Source organism: Carassius auratus, chromosome 7 (genome assembly GCF_003368295.1).
Source record: "Carassius auratus strain Wakin chromosome 7, ASM336829v1, whole genome shotgun sequence".
Taxonomy (NCBI): domain Eukaryota; kingdom Metazoa; phylum Chordata; class Actinopteri; order Cypriniformes; family Cyprinidae; genus Carassius; species Carassius auratus.
In genome coordinates, this window is record NC_039249.1 from 5,907,427 (window position 1) to 5,924,087 (window position 16,661).

Here is a 16,661-nt window from a genome sequence, read left to right on the forward strand (position 1 = left end):
ACTTGTAAAGCTATAACTGAAATAAAAATGAATAGAAATGACATTTCTAGTTTTTGATCTTTAAAATGAGCTACTTAATAAAATTAATTATAATTAATTTAATATTAAATCAATAGATTGTCAAAATCAAGATTTTGTGGGAATTCAATTGATGGGATCTAGAAGGTCTTGACCTCTGAGGTCGGACAGACAAAAATCATTAATACAGACATTTTAAGTGTCAAAAACATTAAAATCCTTGTTAATACACCCCCCCCCCACAAAATATTCACTCACTCTTCTTCTTGTCATGTTGTAGAAATATTCCAGATAATGAAGAAAATGTTTATATTCTGTTTTAATTTGTCAAGCTTTCTCTAATGAAGTGAAGGTCTTTAAGCCAATGAGCCATAAAATGAGTTACTCTTTTTTTAATAATAATAAAATCAATTGAATATTGTATTGCCATTATGTTGTAAACTTTAAGTTATTAAAACATCCAAGCATACCCCTAGACAGCTTAATAAACAAAGGCAAGAGAAACAAAGTCAATCAGAGATTCATATGATTTATTCTATTACAGGCAGGGCAGTGTAAGTGTGTGCATTTAAATACATTCTCATTCTTGAAAGTTGAAAGACTGGCAGGGTATTTTTATTTTTTTAAGAATGAATGTTCAACCATTATGTATTTTTCTGAAGTCAGCATATCAGATTATCATTCCTGAATAGTCATAATTATTCTCTGTTTATAATTAATACTGTAGATATATCAATATAGCTATACATTTGAGATAAATTCATCACTATGGTACATGATAGAGCTTTTTATTGATAAGTCCCAATGATTTTATATTTATTTTGAACACAACAACTAAAAACAAGACAGTATTTACACTCACGTGAAAAGGCAATGCTATACACAACTTTTTGTGAAAAAGTACAGCTGTCACAGCTTATTAAGATGTTTAGTCACAACTTAAAAAGAGTAATTTAATAAAGCAACAATAAAAGAACAGGAAAATAAGTTGGGTTTTTTTGCAAACCTTTGATCATTTATATTACATTTACATCAGAAAAAAATATTTGAAAAAAAGTTTGGTTTTGTCACATGCAGAATCCATAACCATTTATTAACAATTATCACATGCAACCAAAGCATGGGAATTGTGCTATAAAACAATTGACATAAAAAATAATAATAATAATAAATACTTGAGAACCGCAAAGCTCTTGTGGTGACAAACTGCTGTACTTTTTCACACAACCACCCAAAAACTCAAACATTTCATCCTGAAACGATATATAAAAAGCAAGTCTAAGTTATTAAAATATTTCGCCATTGAGATAAACCACTATTTATTGTATTCTAACAACAGTAGAAATGGTTTTTAAAAAAAGCAGATGAGAAGAAATCTCTCTATGCTTATTTTGCTACTGATTGCACGCCATACTCATACCGAAAGAGATTTTTCGCGAAGCACGCATCTCGTGCTTCGTAAAAGACATCGCAGATTCAAGCGAGCCATTTAAAGGGCGCATTTTGTGACTGGTGCACATCTTACCACTCAACGACTCTTCCTGATGCCGTTTGCATTTATGGGCAGTGGTTTTTAAAAATAAATAATAATGACATTAATTATCATTGTACATTAATTTCACAGAGTTCAAACATTTGACTTGTATGAAGTTGACCTTTTTGGCAATCGGTGGAAAAAGAAATGATAGAAAACTTGCATGCGTAAATTCAAGTGGGTTTATGTAAATACGAAATGACAAAAGTTAGCAAAATGAAACTTTTAACACGAGCATACAGAATTTTCTCATGCACAACGAGAACTCATAGATGTCCACCAACCGTCAGTGCCACTAAGTACTCAGCAGGACATTCCACACAATCTTCAATAAAAAAAAAAAAAGAAGAACTACAATCCCGCAAAAATGAACAATTTACTATCTTTCGTCTGAGACGTCTTTGTCCGATTCTTCATTCTCCAAGGTCCTGAGGAAATGTACCCCACTGCTTGTTGTGTGCCCCCTCCCCATAACTCAATTATGTTAGTTAGTCTTCCCTTTTTCCTATCCCAACCTTTACCTTACATGGAACTGCCAACATTTGTGAAAGCTCGGTGTTCTGTGTCAATGTAAACATAAGCGTAACATTAGATTCAGTGTGAATGTAGGGTCATTTGTGCAAGCTTCTTGATATGCTAGCAACATCTTTAGTGTTTGAAGGAGCCCCCCAGCACCTTGTGTAATGGTCCTCCTTCATAATAGTGATGCACAAGACGCAATGCATTCAGACACGTCTTACAACAGTCAAAAAAAATGAGGTCTTCTGTTCTTGATGAATCCTTAACTGTCCAGAAGTCTGGAAGGACTGGCCGCAGTGCTACGCATGCATGTTTCTACGATGGGTTCAGAAGGAAAAAGGAAACCGTAGGGTTAAATAAATAGATGAAAATGGGCCACTACACCATAGAGGACAACACAGTTTCTTTAGGGTTGGGACTAACAGCGGAAGTTCGTAGTGCAGACGTATGGTTGGTGGGTAGCACTCCGTCAGGAGGAGAGAAATCGTTGAGTTCTCCAGAAGATGAGAGCGGGAAGGATGGAGAAAGCGAGATGCCGGAGGAAGGGTCAGCCGAGCCGGCAAATGTGCGAGGGGGCTTGGGAACCAAGTTGGGCTCTAGAGTGGCTCTAGCCAGTAGCTGCCTGTCCTTGTCTGCGTTTTCCCCATGGTGTCCCTCAGCTTGGCTATACGATCCCCGTCCAGATTCGGATTCTGCATCGGAGAGCTCAAGAGGTGGAGAGCCGCTGCCATCCAGCCTAAATAGAGAGTCCAGGTACTGGGCAAACTCTAGGACCGCCTGACTGGGAGTGCCGTTAGGCAGCGGAGGAACTGGTGGAAGAGTCTGAGACCGGACACTCTCAACTTCTCCCTCTTCATACTCTCTATCCTTGGGCGTTTCTGGCATAGAACCAGTCCGGGATGCTACTGGGCAGGATTCTTCACTGTTAGGAACAGCTGATGGCTGGCAAGCCACAGGCGTTCCTGAAGACCGCTGGGAGTTCTTGTCCGGGCTGTCCGGCTGATCTACGATAGTTTGTCCGAGCGAGAGCGGAGAGAAGTTGACATGATGGGTGACATTGGAAGGTACTTCCAGTTCTGGAGGAGTAGGGCAGTATGGGCCAGCCTCGCCCAGTTCCCGGTCCAAGCCGTCTGCCGCCAGCAACTCCGTACGGGAACTCAGCGAAGGATTCTCTTCTGGGATGGTGGCGTTCAAAGGGAAAGGTAGACTCCCAAAACAGGGCGAGCCTCTCAAGGCGGCAGATGATCGTCGGGAGTCCAAGCTGTAAACGGATTCAGCGTCAGATAGACTTTCCATGATGGCCAAGGGGGCTTTTCGTTCCCGCAGCTCCACGGCCAATCGCTCACGGGCTCCGGTGAGCACCACGGGCACAGGAGGTGGCGGACACTCCGAGAAACCGTCCAGCGAGATCTCAGAACGGGCACAGGAACTACAGCAGGACATGACAGGACAGGAAGTGGGCACAGGAGTAGAGTAGCATACGGAGAAAATAAACAGAGAACAGACAGACAGAGAGCATGGAGCGGGAAAAGAGAAGGATGATAATAACAAAATTAGGGAATTAAAAATAGTTTGCAGGGGGAAAAAATGGATATTAAAAAAGAAAAATGCATACAAAAAGGAAAATAATGTCATAAAATGCAGGGGAAATAAAAAGTTGAATGGAAGAAAAACAAAAAATATTATAAAAATTATTAAAAATGTTATGCAATATGCATAATTTTATATGCATATATTTATATATATATATATACAAATAGAGAGAAGATGAAAAATAATATGTCATAAAAAAGTAAGGGTAGAAACAAATAAATATTTAACATATTAAAATCCAAAAGAAATCATTGAACAGGGAAGAGAAGGAAAAAATTAGAAAGAGGGGAAAAAAAGGGAAGTTTATGGTTAGGCAACACTAACGTGACTAACGTCTAGGCTGGTCTTTTCTACTGAACCAAAGAGGACGAGGGGGGAACTGTATAGTACCATACACTGTACCTCTGCAGTCGGCATGAGCGAGAAGGACAGGCAATAGAGTTAAAATCAAATGATAAGATATGCTTAAAAACAGCTAAAGAAAATCTGCATCATCGATCACTCATTGGTGTGTTCTGATTGGTAAGTCAGATTGTTTCAAACTCTGATTGGCTTTCGTGACTCACCGGACACTACTGTTTCTGCGGTGATGTGTGGCAGGCGTGGGCTGCAGTGAATTAGACGCATCAAGGAAAACCGTTTCTGGATTCAGGTCCACTTCTGTGGGACTAACCATTATCTTAGCAGCTGACAGTAAAGCGGTCTTCCCTTTATTATAGTTTTCCAACACCTGCAGGACAGAGAAGAAACAAGACAGACGATAAAAACTACACATGAGAATAAAGATGTGCATGAATATATGAATGAATGGAAAAAAATAAGCAGGTCTCACAGCCTACTTGAAATTTTGAAAAATGTTATGTATTATATATCAAGATGAAACAAATGCACCAGAATACATTTGAATAGGGACAAGGGCTATTCTTCATCACATATTCATTTGTTGCAATGCCAAATGTAGATTACTAACGTATACTTTTCTTTGAATAAAACACTGTGAAAATATATCATCTGCAATCATTCTAGAAATATTTAATGCTTTGGAATTTCAATTCAAATAAAAATTTTCTTTCAAGCACTCTTTAACCAAACAGAGATTTCACGTTTCATTTTTGTTCACATCCAAGTAAAACGGAGATGTCAATCATGAGACAAATATCCTATTTTATCCCCAACCTAGTTATTTTACATTAGTTGTATTGATAGTTTCAAACACAAAAACACAGTTACATAAAATCACAGACAAATCAACAAAAACAAAGTTGAATGGAACAACAAAGTTAAAAGTCCAGTTACACAGCCACAAGATGATAATGCATTTTTATTCATGAATGAATGTAAACATACGAGTATGGCTAGAGTTAGAGACAATAATCAAAGTTAATGGATGCAATGAAATGCAATGGAAGAACCTGTGTAAAACAATGATGTACATGAACCATGCCAATAATTTAATAAAAGAATAATACAAGCTACATACTACAAATAACAATAAAATAATTGAACAAAACCATTTACTTCAAATAAAAGCAACTGTATAAATTTCAGTCAATTTGAGCCTGTACAGGCAGTTAGAGAAAAGAAAGAAAGAAAGAAAGAAAATGGTTGTTGGATTAAGCATAATTTTGCAAGTTAGGTCAAGCGATTAGTGAGTAAACATGATTTTTGGTCCATTTAGATACATTTTATGCAATTATTAGTACAAATCAAATTCTACATTCCTCTATATATCACAAAAGGAGATATTTATCCTGGTTATACATGTCGTAACAATGATGACACAGTGTTCACTGTTTCTTTAAATGCACCATCTGAGGCAGAACTACCACCAACAACAAGCAGTGTAAGCAAACGCTAATGCCCACCGCAAGAACCAGAGGCATAAATCCACCTCCAAGAGTAAAGCTCCAAGCGTAACAGACCAGGTGACTAACTCAAGGCACACGGAGAGGGAGAGAAGCTGCAATGAAAATTTTGTTGCAAACTGCTAAAGCATAAACCAGACACCAAAACAGGAAGTTAAGAAGAACTGATAGAGGGACCAGGAACCTGCAGAAAGGAAGAGAATGCCACCACAGATGCCCAAAGCTCGAGCTGATGGGTGCTTCTGGCAGCGAGGAACAGAGATTATTAGCTGCAAAGGAAGAAAGCACATGCATTTGGCTGTACTGTACATTGTGTAACACACACAAACAAAATATTTTTTTAATGTATCTGAAATAAGTATTTTGTTCACCAAGGTTGCATTAAATTTCATCAAAAAAAGTAAAAATTTGTGAAATTTGTTATTACAATTTAATGCTTTCTATTTGAATATATTTTCAATTTTCAATTTTCACTAGTAATCATTCTTAAATGTTAATTTGCATCTCGAGAAAAACATTCTTATAATTATCAATGTTGAAAACAGTTGTCTTGCTTAATATTTACGTGGAAACTGATGCATTTTGTTTTCAGAATTCCTTGATGAATATTAAGCTCAAAAGAACAGCTTTATTAGAAATATAATTTCTGTAACTTTATAAAATATCTTACTGTCACTTCTGATAAATTGAATGCATCCTTGTTGAATAAAATTATTAATATCTTTAAAACATATATATATATTTTACTGACCCCCGACTTTTGATCTAGTGTATATCAGAGGCTTGAGATATAACATGTGGCACTAAAATTGGTCTCTTCAGATCGGGCAGTCGAGGAACTCAATTTTCTAGAACTGTTCTCCATTGAGAGTTCAGCTAATGTTTCTTTAGACATTAATCCAGTTGAGGACAACTCTGAAAAGTCTGGATTTATGCTGGTTTTTAACAGGAACTCTGGGGAAGAAGAGGAATCTGATGTGTTTGGAAATGGAGTTTGGGAAGTTGGCTTCTGGAACTGAGGATGGGACTCAGGAATGGATACATCCGAGGAGGAATTTGGAATTTGGGAAGATAAAGAGCCGTTAAAGGGGATGGTTGAGTGTTGGACAGATGAGGGCATTTCTAATGTTGGCAAGTCCAACTCTGTAGAGGCCAATAAAATGTTCGAGTGGGGAGCGCATGCAACCGTTGGGGATTCAGACAGAGAGGGACATGTTGATGGTTGTTGAACGGCACAGAAATTGTCTCCTGGCTTTATATCTAAACTAATAGAAGATGCATCTACAGTAACACACATTACAGGGGTGAGAGTTTCTGTGATAGTGTTTTGAGAGTTTGACTTGGAAGCTGCTTGAAGACTGACAGTATTATCAAGCAATAAACCGTTCCCGTGAGTGTCTGAACCTCGTGGTTGGACAGAAACCGTTTCGTTGGGAGTATCTGGAACCATAAAACATTCATCTGAACAGAGAGGCGTTAGAGAGGGATCTGGAGGTGCGTTAGGGACAGAAACACACGCTTCGATGCTAGTTCTCTGACTTCCAACCTGTTCAGCAATCAGTTTTGAAATTAGATATGGGTTTTCCAGCACCTGTGAAGACAAACCAACACATTTAGGAACGTGCTTTCAGAAGAAAGCAAAAGAAGACAGTACGACAGCCCAGTTTAAGAGCAAATAGATTTATCATTCCATTATATATGCAGCAGGACAAGTTGCGCACCCTAAGTTTAATATTTAGGATTAGGGCTCGGAACAAACCCCTGACCTTATATATGAGCAATAAGCAGAAGAAACAGCCATGCCAGAAATGCTTTTATGCTCATGGATGACAGCGATGACAGCGGTTTCAGGGGACAAAAACAAAGACAGACCTTTAAGTCCAGTAAAAACACACAAAGGACACACTTTGGCTAAGATGCTGATACACATATACTTGGAGTCCACTGCAGCCCAAAAGCCTCATAAGCAATTGATTCATTGGCCCCAAACCCCGAAGCCGTTCCATTAACAAAAGCAGATCTGGGAACACCAGAATCCATTGGAACTTACCTTATGTTACATGTTATTTTACAGGGCTGGGCAATTTAGACTAACACTTTTATCTGGTAAAGATGCATTAAATTGATCAAAAGTGACATAATGATTTCTGAAGGATCGAGTGAGAGTGAAGACTTAAGAAATAATGTTAATAAATAATAATAAATAAAAATAAATCACATAATTTAACTTTATAAATTAATATTGTATTAAATAGTAGGCTATCAACACTATTTACTGTACAGTATAAATACTAGATTTTACTATTTTGCACATTTTTAGATATCTATCAAAATATTTAAATCCAGCACTAATGTAGTTTGAAGTATTTAGCAACGTTTTCCACTTTTTTTATAAAAACATTTTTAACCACACTTTAACGTCCACTTGTCTTTTGAATGATGATGCAAATTAATCATCGTTTAGATTTTTTAATAAACTTACTGAAACGGACAGTCTAAACTGCTTTAAAGTTGACTATTTTACTTCGTTAATATTATTATTGCATTTATACACGCTGGATTCGGTGTTACTCAGATTTGCCCAGAATGGCATTTAGTTAGCTACCCAATCAATGACGTTGCATTTGGCAAATGTTAGACAGAAAAGCGTGCTCACAAATGCACAGACACACACCTTGTTGAGGCCGTCCATCACCACATGGGGCATGTGTTCATTCAGCATGGCTGGAGAAATGATGACCTCATCAAAGGCCTTGTTATCCCCCCACAGAGCGGAGTAAGTGGGATCTTCCTGACCACAGCTACAGAGAGAGAGAGAGAGAGAGAGAGAGAGAGAGAGAGAGAGAGAGATGGTTAGAGGAATCTTAGACTTACAGGAAAACTTTGTAAACTGATGTGACGCATCCCAAGTTGATTACTGGAATTAAAAAAGGTCCAACTCTTCCTATCAGCATAGAATGAAACTCTTTAAAAATCTATTTCTAAAAATATGCAAGTCCACAGAGGCCATGCGTTCTTTGATTGTTTTGCATTATTGAAATCATGATTTGAAATAATCATATATTTCTTCTAAGAGTAATTTCTGAGAAAACAAAATGGTAACAAATATTAAACGATTATTATATTACCCACATTTGCATTTCATTAGGCTTCTACGCTTCTGTAGACCCCCAAATGCCATCAAAGATATATTGTTTGACAGATACAAAAATGAACTGTTCTACATTAGGTATTTAATTCTGTTTAATTAAATATTTCTCTGTAAAGAACAAAACCTATGTGCAAACAGGTTTTACTCATGTACTAGTAGAGATTTGCTTCTACAAAAGTTTAAGGTCAGCAAGATTTTCTTTTAAAGAAATAAATAAATACTCTGTATTCAGCAAGGATGGAGCAAACTGATCGATAATGAGAGACTTGTACACAGTTAAATAGATAAAATAAAAAAACACTATTTTAGCCCAGCTGATTTAATTTTATTTATGATTCCATTCACGTCAACTTTCTACAGCTCAATTACCAAAAAGCAGGTAATCTAAATATGCAGACTGGCATTTCTCAGTGCCAGACATTTCAATATAATACCTGGCACTGGAGTGTACCCGTATCTGAAGAGCAGACTCTCATTTACATTAATCCATTCAGTTTACGTCCTCTCTACTCACCATATCTCAGGCGGGTGGTTGTGCACCACATGAATGACCCGTCCCGGTGGATAGAGCGGGGTGGAGGCTGACAGAGCGATGCTCAGGTCACTGGGGTGAAGCCACAGGCGAGAGTTCGAGGGGGTCACACCCTGAGATACAGGAGCTTCGTCATCCAGAGGCAGCTCTGATTTAGGGATGCACTTTGTACCCCCAGCAATGATCCGCCACTGATGGAAACAAACAGAGAGACCCATACAGACTCTGATCCAAAACCTGGTGAGCTGCCTACGTAGGCAGCATTTTTAAGCATCTTTTCCTGTTAAGAATAGCTAACCACCAAAGTAGGCAGCATGATTGTGCACATCAATAAGTAGACATGCATCACATAGAGGCAGAATTTCTCACAAACTTCCCTGAAACTAATCAGAGGCTGGCAGGAAATATATTTGAGATATGAAACGCTGAGGTGTGTACGCTTTCATCATTTTTACATCAGCTCTGCTGCACGTCAGCACAGCGTTGGATTTGATAGAAACAGAAAAGAAATTTATTCTCTGAAGCTGTGTGGTGTATGGTGAGTCATTTATATAAGCTATACTGAGTAGGTGACTACTTTTCCGGACAGCTGGTCTACTATAAGTTATGTAAGCAAGCACTAACATAGATTTCAAAGTTTGTGGTCAGGAAGATTTTTTTTATAATTTTTGAAAGAAATTAAAGGAGTAGTTTTTTATGAAAATGTACTCACCCTCAGGCCATCCAAGATGTACTTTTAGATGAGTTTGTTTCTTCATGGGAAAAGATTTGGAGACATGGATCTTTTGCAGTGAATGGGTGCCGTCAGAATGAGAGTCCAAACAGTTGATAAAAACATCACAATAATCCACAAGCAACTCACTTGACTCCCGTGCATCAATTCATGTCTTGTGAAGTAAAAACTGTATACTTTAAAATGACACTTCTGGACAAAATATGAGTCCATAATCCATAATAACGCTTCCTCCAGTAAAAAAAAAAATCCAACCATTTATTTGTTTTAGAACTGTTTTGGCATGTTTTTACCTATAAACGGAGCATATTTCTCTCCTGATTTAGATGAGACAACTTTTTCTCTGGCGAAAGCAATATCATGGATAGAGGACTTGTATTTTAGTGGATGCAACAGTTTGAAATTTGAAATGTACAGATGAATTTGTTTTTCTTTTTACAACCATGCAGCTTTTCTCTTCACAACATGTAAATTCATGGACTGGAGTTACTTGTAGATTACTTGTGGATATTTTTATCAGCTGTTTAGACTCTCATTCTGACGGCACCCATTCACTGCAGAGGATCCAATGTCGAGCAAGTGAAGTAATGATACATTTCTCCAAATCTGTTCTAAAGAAGAAACAAACCCTGGCCTGAGGGTGAGCATATTTTCAGAAAATGTTAAAACTTTGAATGGTAGTGTGATTTTAAACCGCACCCAAATGTGAGGCCCAAACCCACAACCCTGAGAAAAGAGATTAATGTTCCACTGAATGAACTAGAAAAGAGATGTAAAAAAGAAAAAAGGTTATAATTAGTAACATAACAATTGATCATTTACTTTATTCGCCCAGGGGAAAAGGAAATGGGCGCAGCACAATGTGAGAGATATAATGAGGGCAGTTATTAATGGCACAAAATGATAATAAAAGCTACTGCACCATCACCCATATGCATGGACTCTCTAGAATGCTGTAAATATTTTATCATATTTAGTTCAATGTTAACATATACCACATTTGCTATTATGGCAATAAAATAAATCACTCCTTGTCAGGGACCTGGTCTTCCTTATTTTGCAATCAAACCAGAGTGATTGTAGATCGTTTCTTATACACTGTGTACAAAGTTCTTATTTTTTTCCTTTCCTGTACAGTAACTCACCTTTGCTTTCTCACTCTTCTGTAGGACTTCAAGTAGGTGGCGACGGAAGCCCTCAAGCTGAGAGAGGCCAATCCTGAATGAACACAAAAGAAGAAGATTAACATCCGTCTGCTCTGACTTATAAATATATGCAAGCAGAGCTGAACACTCATTTACCTGGGGACCAGATCTTTTCCCAATACGACTGAGGTGACGAACTCTTTGGAGTACTCCATTGCATCCTCACTATGAATTAAACAGACAGAGAAGCTTGTGTTCAAACATGTTCTTTGATGCCAACATAAAAACTTTTCTACTGCCATGATGTGATGGATTTCAGAGTTATATTCAACAGCTGATTTAATGCTGACTTTAGATTTAGATTTAGAAAGAAATGTCAAAAAAAAAAAAAAAATGAGCAAAGACTGTTTCAAGTGTGTCAGGTAAGAGTTTTCTCATTAAATCAAAAACTCAGAAAAGGTTTTGAGCGACTCTCAACTCAAATAATATCCTTTCCAAAAGATTAGTGCATGCGGTGGATTTGTGCATCCATGCATGTTTTTGGGCTAATATTTTACACAACCAATTGCATTAGAGAGAAGGAGATCTGTAGTGTGAGACAAATCTCTTGAGTGTTTTTTTTTTTTTTTACTTAAAAAAACATTAAAAAACTCAGCAACTCTGAAGCTGCCAAAATAGCTTTCAAATGAACTACCACTACCAATGACACATTTGGTAAGATTTGTTAAATGTTTCTGAAAGTCTTCTTTTGTAATAAAAAAAAGGTAAAAAATGTAACACTGCAAAATATTCATGCAAATTAAAATAACATCTTTCTATTTTCATGTAATGTATTGCTGTCCAAATCAAATTCACACTTGCAGTTGTCACTAATACCAAACACCTCTGTCGTTTGACCTGACCACAATGCTGCAAAAAATATGATGAGATGTGGCAGATGAGAAATTCAAATCACAGAAAAATGCTTTGTTCCTCATATAAATGATTTTATAACTATGGTTCATAAATCATAACTTAGGCTTTAGGAGACTAGTTTTATAATGCTTTTTGGAGCTTATAAATCATCATTCACTTTCCTTGAGTGGAAACTGAAATTCTAATTTCAAGATTCATGGCAAAAAGAAAATTATACAGTTTTGTAATGACATCAGGTTGCAACAGTAATTACAAAATGTTCATTTTTGCAAGAACTAATCCTTTAACACATCAGTTTAATCTCTTATGTAATGTCATCATGCTTCAGTGATGGCTAAACAATGTCTCTCTCTCTCTCTCTCTCTCTCAGACGAGATCAGTTTTCTGCTTTCTCTATAAATGTAGTGTAAAACGGATGCCAGAGCAACAATAGAGAGGTCACACTGACCTGAGCAGACCGCCGGGAGGGGAGTAGGAGTAGCAGTGCAGTGAAGGATACTGCGGCCGGAGGAGGAAGGACAGGATGGCAGCTGTGCCCGCACCCAGAGAGTGACCCACAATCACCAGCCCATAGTGCATCGTCCCTTTACCCTGAGACACACACGCAAACACCACTGGTCCTTTTAGTGTCATATGATATCATGCACAATGCAAATGTTGCAAGCAACATGCAAATGTTGTTTGAAGATACTGGGCTGAATCTACTACTACTTTAAGTTTGGTCTCGAAACCATGCTAAAAAATTTTTAGAACTTGTTTTAATTTAATTTAAATTAAATGAATACTGAATATTCATACAGAACAAGACGAGAGAATCTCAAAAATGATTATTTTACTTCATCAAGCAAATATTTGACTTCAAAACAGGGTCACTTCACGTTTACTGCATGTTTTATTCAAGATATAAAAATCTAAACATTGAGAAAATCGCCTTTAAAGTTTACCAAATGAAGTCCTTATCAATGTATACTACTAATCAAAAACTAAGTTTTGATATATTTATGGTAGGATATTTACAAAATATCTTCATGGAACATGATCTTTACTTAATGTTCTAATGATTTTTGGCATAAAAGAAAAATCAATCATTTTGACCCATAAATTTGTATTGTTGGCTATTTCTACAAATATACCCCAGCGACTTAAGACTTAAGGTTTTGTGCTCCAGGGTCACATATAAAAACCTTAACATAAGCATTCACTGATTGCGAATTACTGAAACTACTGAAAGCCTTTAGAAAGCACAACAGCACTGTTTTTTTTTTTTATTTGAATGAGCATTGCTTTAATTAAATCAAAGTCTTTTGAAGTTTAAATCACAACTGGTAATATGGTGATTCCTTGAATGGTGTGTTGCACGGATGTAGAGAAAAGCTGCAAGAGCTTGTGAAAATGATGCTTCATGTGAACAAAAGTTTTGGTACCAAATGGTACCACTTACCAAATCTCTCCCGAAGGCTTGAGAGAGAATCATTTCTTGCTCTAGTTTCTTCTTTATGTATTCAGCTGAATAAACCATTCCCTAAATAAAAGAATTCATGAGAATGAGTTTGCTTAGTTTCTTGTGTTCGATATGTTTACTGTTTGCCAGTGTTTGTGTAGCACCTTGTGTCCAAGCCATGTGCCATGCTGCTCCTCTAAAGGCAAACGCTCAGAATCCCCAGTGAGATCGGTTAAAGCGTCCTGAGAAAGACAGAGAGAGATATAAAAAGAGTACAGCATCAGATATAAAAAGTACAGCAGGCCAGCCATTATCGCAAAAAAACTACTGGGTTTATTTAGCAATATTGTCCATCATGATGTACATCGACCCACCTATTGATAGGCTATTTATCAGATGAATAAATAAAAGGACATGAAATTCTTTTTTTTATTTGAGTCTAAGTTATTTTATTATTTGAAATGGAAGAAACTACAGAGTCATACGATAAACATGAAACTAGCACATCTTTGTAGCAAATTGATGTATAGTTTGGTGTCACTAGGGATGGGTGATATATCGAATGTTAGTGATAATTAGAGAGTTTGACTCCTAACCCTAGGGTTGTGGATTCGAGTTTCGGGCCAACAATACCACAACTGAGGTGCCCTTGAGCAAGGCACCGAACCCCCAACTGCTCCATGGGTGCCGCAGCATAAATGGCTGCCCACTGCTCCGGGTGTCGGTTCACCTTCACTTACTCACATTATCAACTCATCATTTAAGAAGGCTTGGGTTAAGTCCACTGCTTAAGAAACCATCTCTAAATCCAGCACTTCTAGAAAACTACAGACTGGTATCCTTTCTTCCATTAATTGCAAAGCACACTTGAGTGAGCTGCGTTCAACCAGCTTTCTATGTTTCTTGTACAGAACAACCTCCTGGACAGCAACCAATCTGGCTACAAAAGCAGCCACTCAACTGAGACTGCCCTGCTCTCAGTTACTGAAGCCCGGCGATTGGCAAAAGCAGCTTCAAAATCCTTAGTATTCATCTTTCTAGACTTGTCTGCTGCTTTTGACACCGTTAATCACCAGATTCTCCTGTCCACCCTCAGAAAGATGGGCATCTCTGGAACCACACTCCTGTGGTTTAAGTCCTACCTCTCTGATAGTTCCTTCAGGGTGTCTTGGAGGGGTGAAGTTTCTAAGTCAAAACAACTTGCTACAGGGGTTCCTCAAGGCTCAGTACTTGGACCACTTCTCGTCTCCATTTACATGACGTCATTAGGATCTGTCATTCAGTAGCATGGCTTTTCTTATCACTGCTCCGCTGATGACACTCAACTCTACTTCTCATTCCAACCAGATGACCCAACGGTAGTTGCTCGCATTTCAGCCTGTCTGAGTGACATTACTAGCTGGATGAATGACCATCACCTTCAGCTCAAACTTACTAAGACAGAACTGCTGGTGGTTCCAGCTAACCCATTGTTTCATCACAACTTCTCTATACAGCTGTTCCAGGACAGCCAGAAACCTAGGAGTTGTAATGGATCATCAGTCAAGCTTCACAGACCATATCACATGACCCAGTCCTGCAGATTTGCCTTATACAACATTAGGAAGATTAGACCCTTCCTGTCAGAACAAGCCACCCAACTTCTTGTCCAAGCTCTTGTTCTCTCCAGACTGGACTATTGTAATGCTCTCCTGGCGGGCCTTCCTGCATGTACTATCAAGCCTCTGCAACTGATCCAGAATGCAGCAGCGAGGATTGTCTTCAATGAGCCAAAAAAAGCTCACATTACTCCTCTCCTCATCAGGTTACACTGGCAGTAGCCACTCGCATCAAATTCAAGGTACTGATGCTTGCCTACAAAGACGACCACTGGCATGGCACCAACATACCTAATCTCACTAGTTTAATCTTATGTGACCTCCAGAAGTTTGCGCTCTGCAAATGAACTACGCTTTGTGATGTGATCCTAAAGAGGTTCAAAATCACTCTCACGGACCTTTTCCTGGACTGTTCCCAGCTCCCAATCTCAATTCGAACAGCTGAGTCTTTACTCATTTAAAAAAAAAACATCTAAAGACTCATCTTTTTCGCCAGCACTTAACAAACTAATACTAGCACTTACCTTTTCTTTTCATATTCTTAAAAAAATAAAATAAAATACAACCTGGCTACCTGTTCTGTACTAGACTAACTGAGACTTGTCATGGCACTTGTATACTGTTGTTGTTCTCTTGTTGATCTGATTGCTTCTGTTGTTCTCATTTGTAAGTCGCTTTGGATAAAATCGTCTGCTAAATGATTAAATGTAAATGTCATGGTGTGTGTGTGTGTTCACTGCTTTGTGTGTGCACTTTGGATGGGTTAAATGCAGAGCACGAATTCGTAGTATGGGTCGCCATACTTGGCTGAATGTCACGTCAATATTTCATATTTCATATTCAAGAGTACTTTCCCAAAAGTCCCAAACATCCAAAAAACTGAACATGTTTCATAGTTTCATGCCACAGAGCTTCTCTAAAAACATAGACAGTAGACAGACTTGTGTTCTTAGCTAAAAAAAAAAAAAATTATTTATATATATATATATATATATATATATATATATATATATATATATATATATATATATATATATATATATATATATAAAACTAATAATAAAAAAAAAATAATAATAATAATAATAATAATAATAATAATAATATTATATATATATATATATATATATATATATATATATATATATATATATATATATATATATTTTTTTTTTTTTTTTAATTATTAGTTTAATTATTTCCTCAATTTTTTTATTATTTAAATGCAAATGCAAACATATGGAGATATATATGGAATATAGCATGGAATATTTAATTCTATGAACATACAATGAAGCCTGACCTCATGTGCCTATGTGTAAAATGAGAAAGAGCTGTTAAAAAGTACACATGTTGTTGACCCACCTTAGGGGACAACGTCCCTCGGATGCTGATCACAACTTTTTTCTTTGCATGATCCACTGCTACAAAGAAGGGCGTCTCATAAACCTGCAAATCCCATTAAAAAAAAAAACAGACAATAACTATTCGCTTCACATTTCTCACATTAGCTACAGCTTTTTAAAATTGAACTATTTTAGTCAGGCGGTGACTCATTGATGTGAACAGACATTTATCACACAAGACATTACGCCTCAGGATTTTGCAGGATTAAGT

The 16,661-nt window shown here is 37.3% G+C and overlaps 1 protein-coding gene across 2 annotated transcripts in view; it reads right to left on the reverse strand.

Annotated features, from left to right (window-relative positions):
* Positions 1-529: 529 nt before the first annotated feature.
* The window catches only part of LOC113105662 (sn1-specific diacylglycerol lipase alpha-like), a 37,685-nt gene continuing 21,553 nt past the window's right edge, over positions 530-16,661 (reverse strand). Inside the window, exons 11-20 of one of the 2 annotated variants that reach the window (XM_026266878.1) lie at positions 16,410-16,493; positions 13,611-13,688; positions 13,447-13,527; positions 12,454-12,596; positions 11,247-11,315; positions 11,091-11,163; positions 9,195-9,403; positions 8,204-8,330; positions 4,231-4,394; positions 530-3,500 (exon numbers count right to left, since the gene is read on the reverse strand). In XM_026266878.1, coding sequence (XP_026122663.1) covers positions 2,450-3,500; positions 4,231-4,394; positions 8,204-8,330; positions 9,195-9,403; positions 11,091-11,163; positions 11,247-11,315; positions 12,454-12,596; positions 13,447-13,527; positions 13,611-13,688; positions 16,410-16,493 — 2,079 coding nt within the window. In that variant the 3' untranslated portion in view covers positions 530-2,449. Of the gene's footprint in view, positions 3,501-4,230; positions 4,395-6,212; positions 7,121-8,203; positions 8,331-9,194; positions 9,404-11,090; positions 11,164-11,246; positions 11,316-12,453; positions 12,597-13,446; positions 13,528-13,610; positions 13,689-16,409; positions 16,494-16,661 lie in introns of those variants that run through there. The other variant, XM_026266879.1, reaches the window with a different exon arrangement.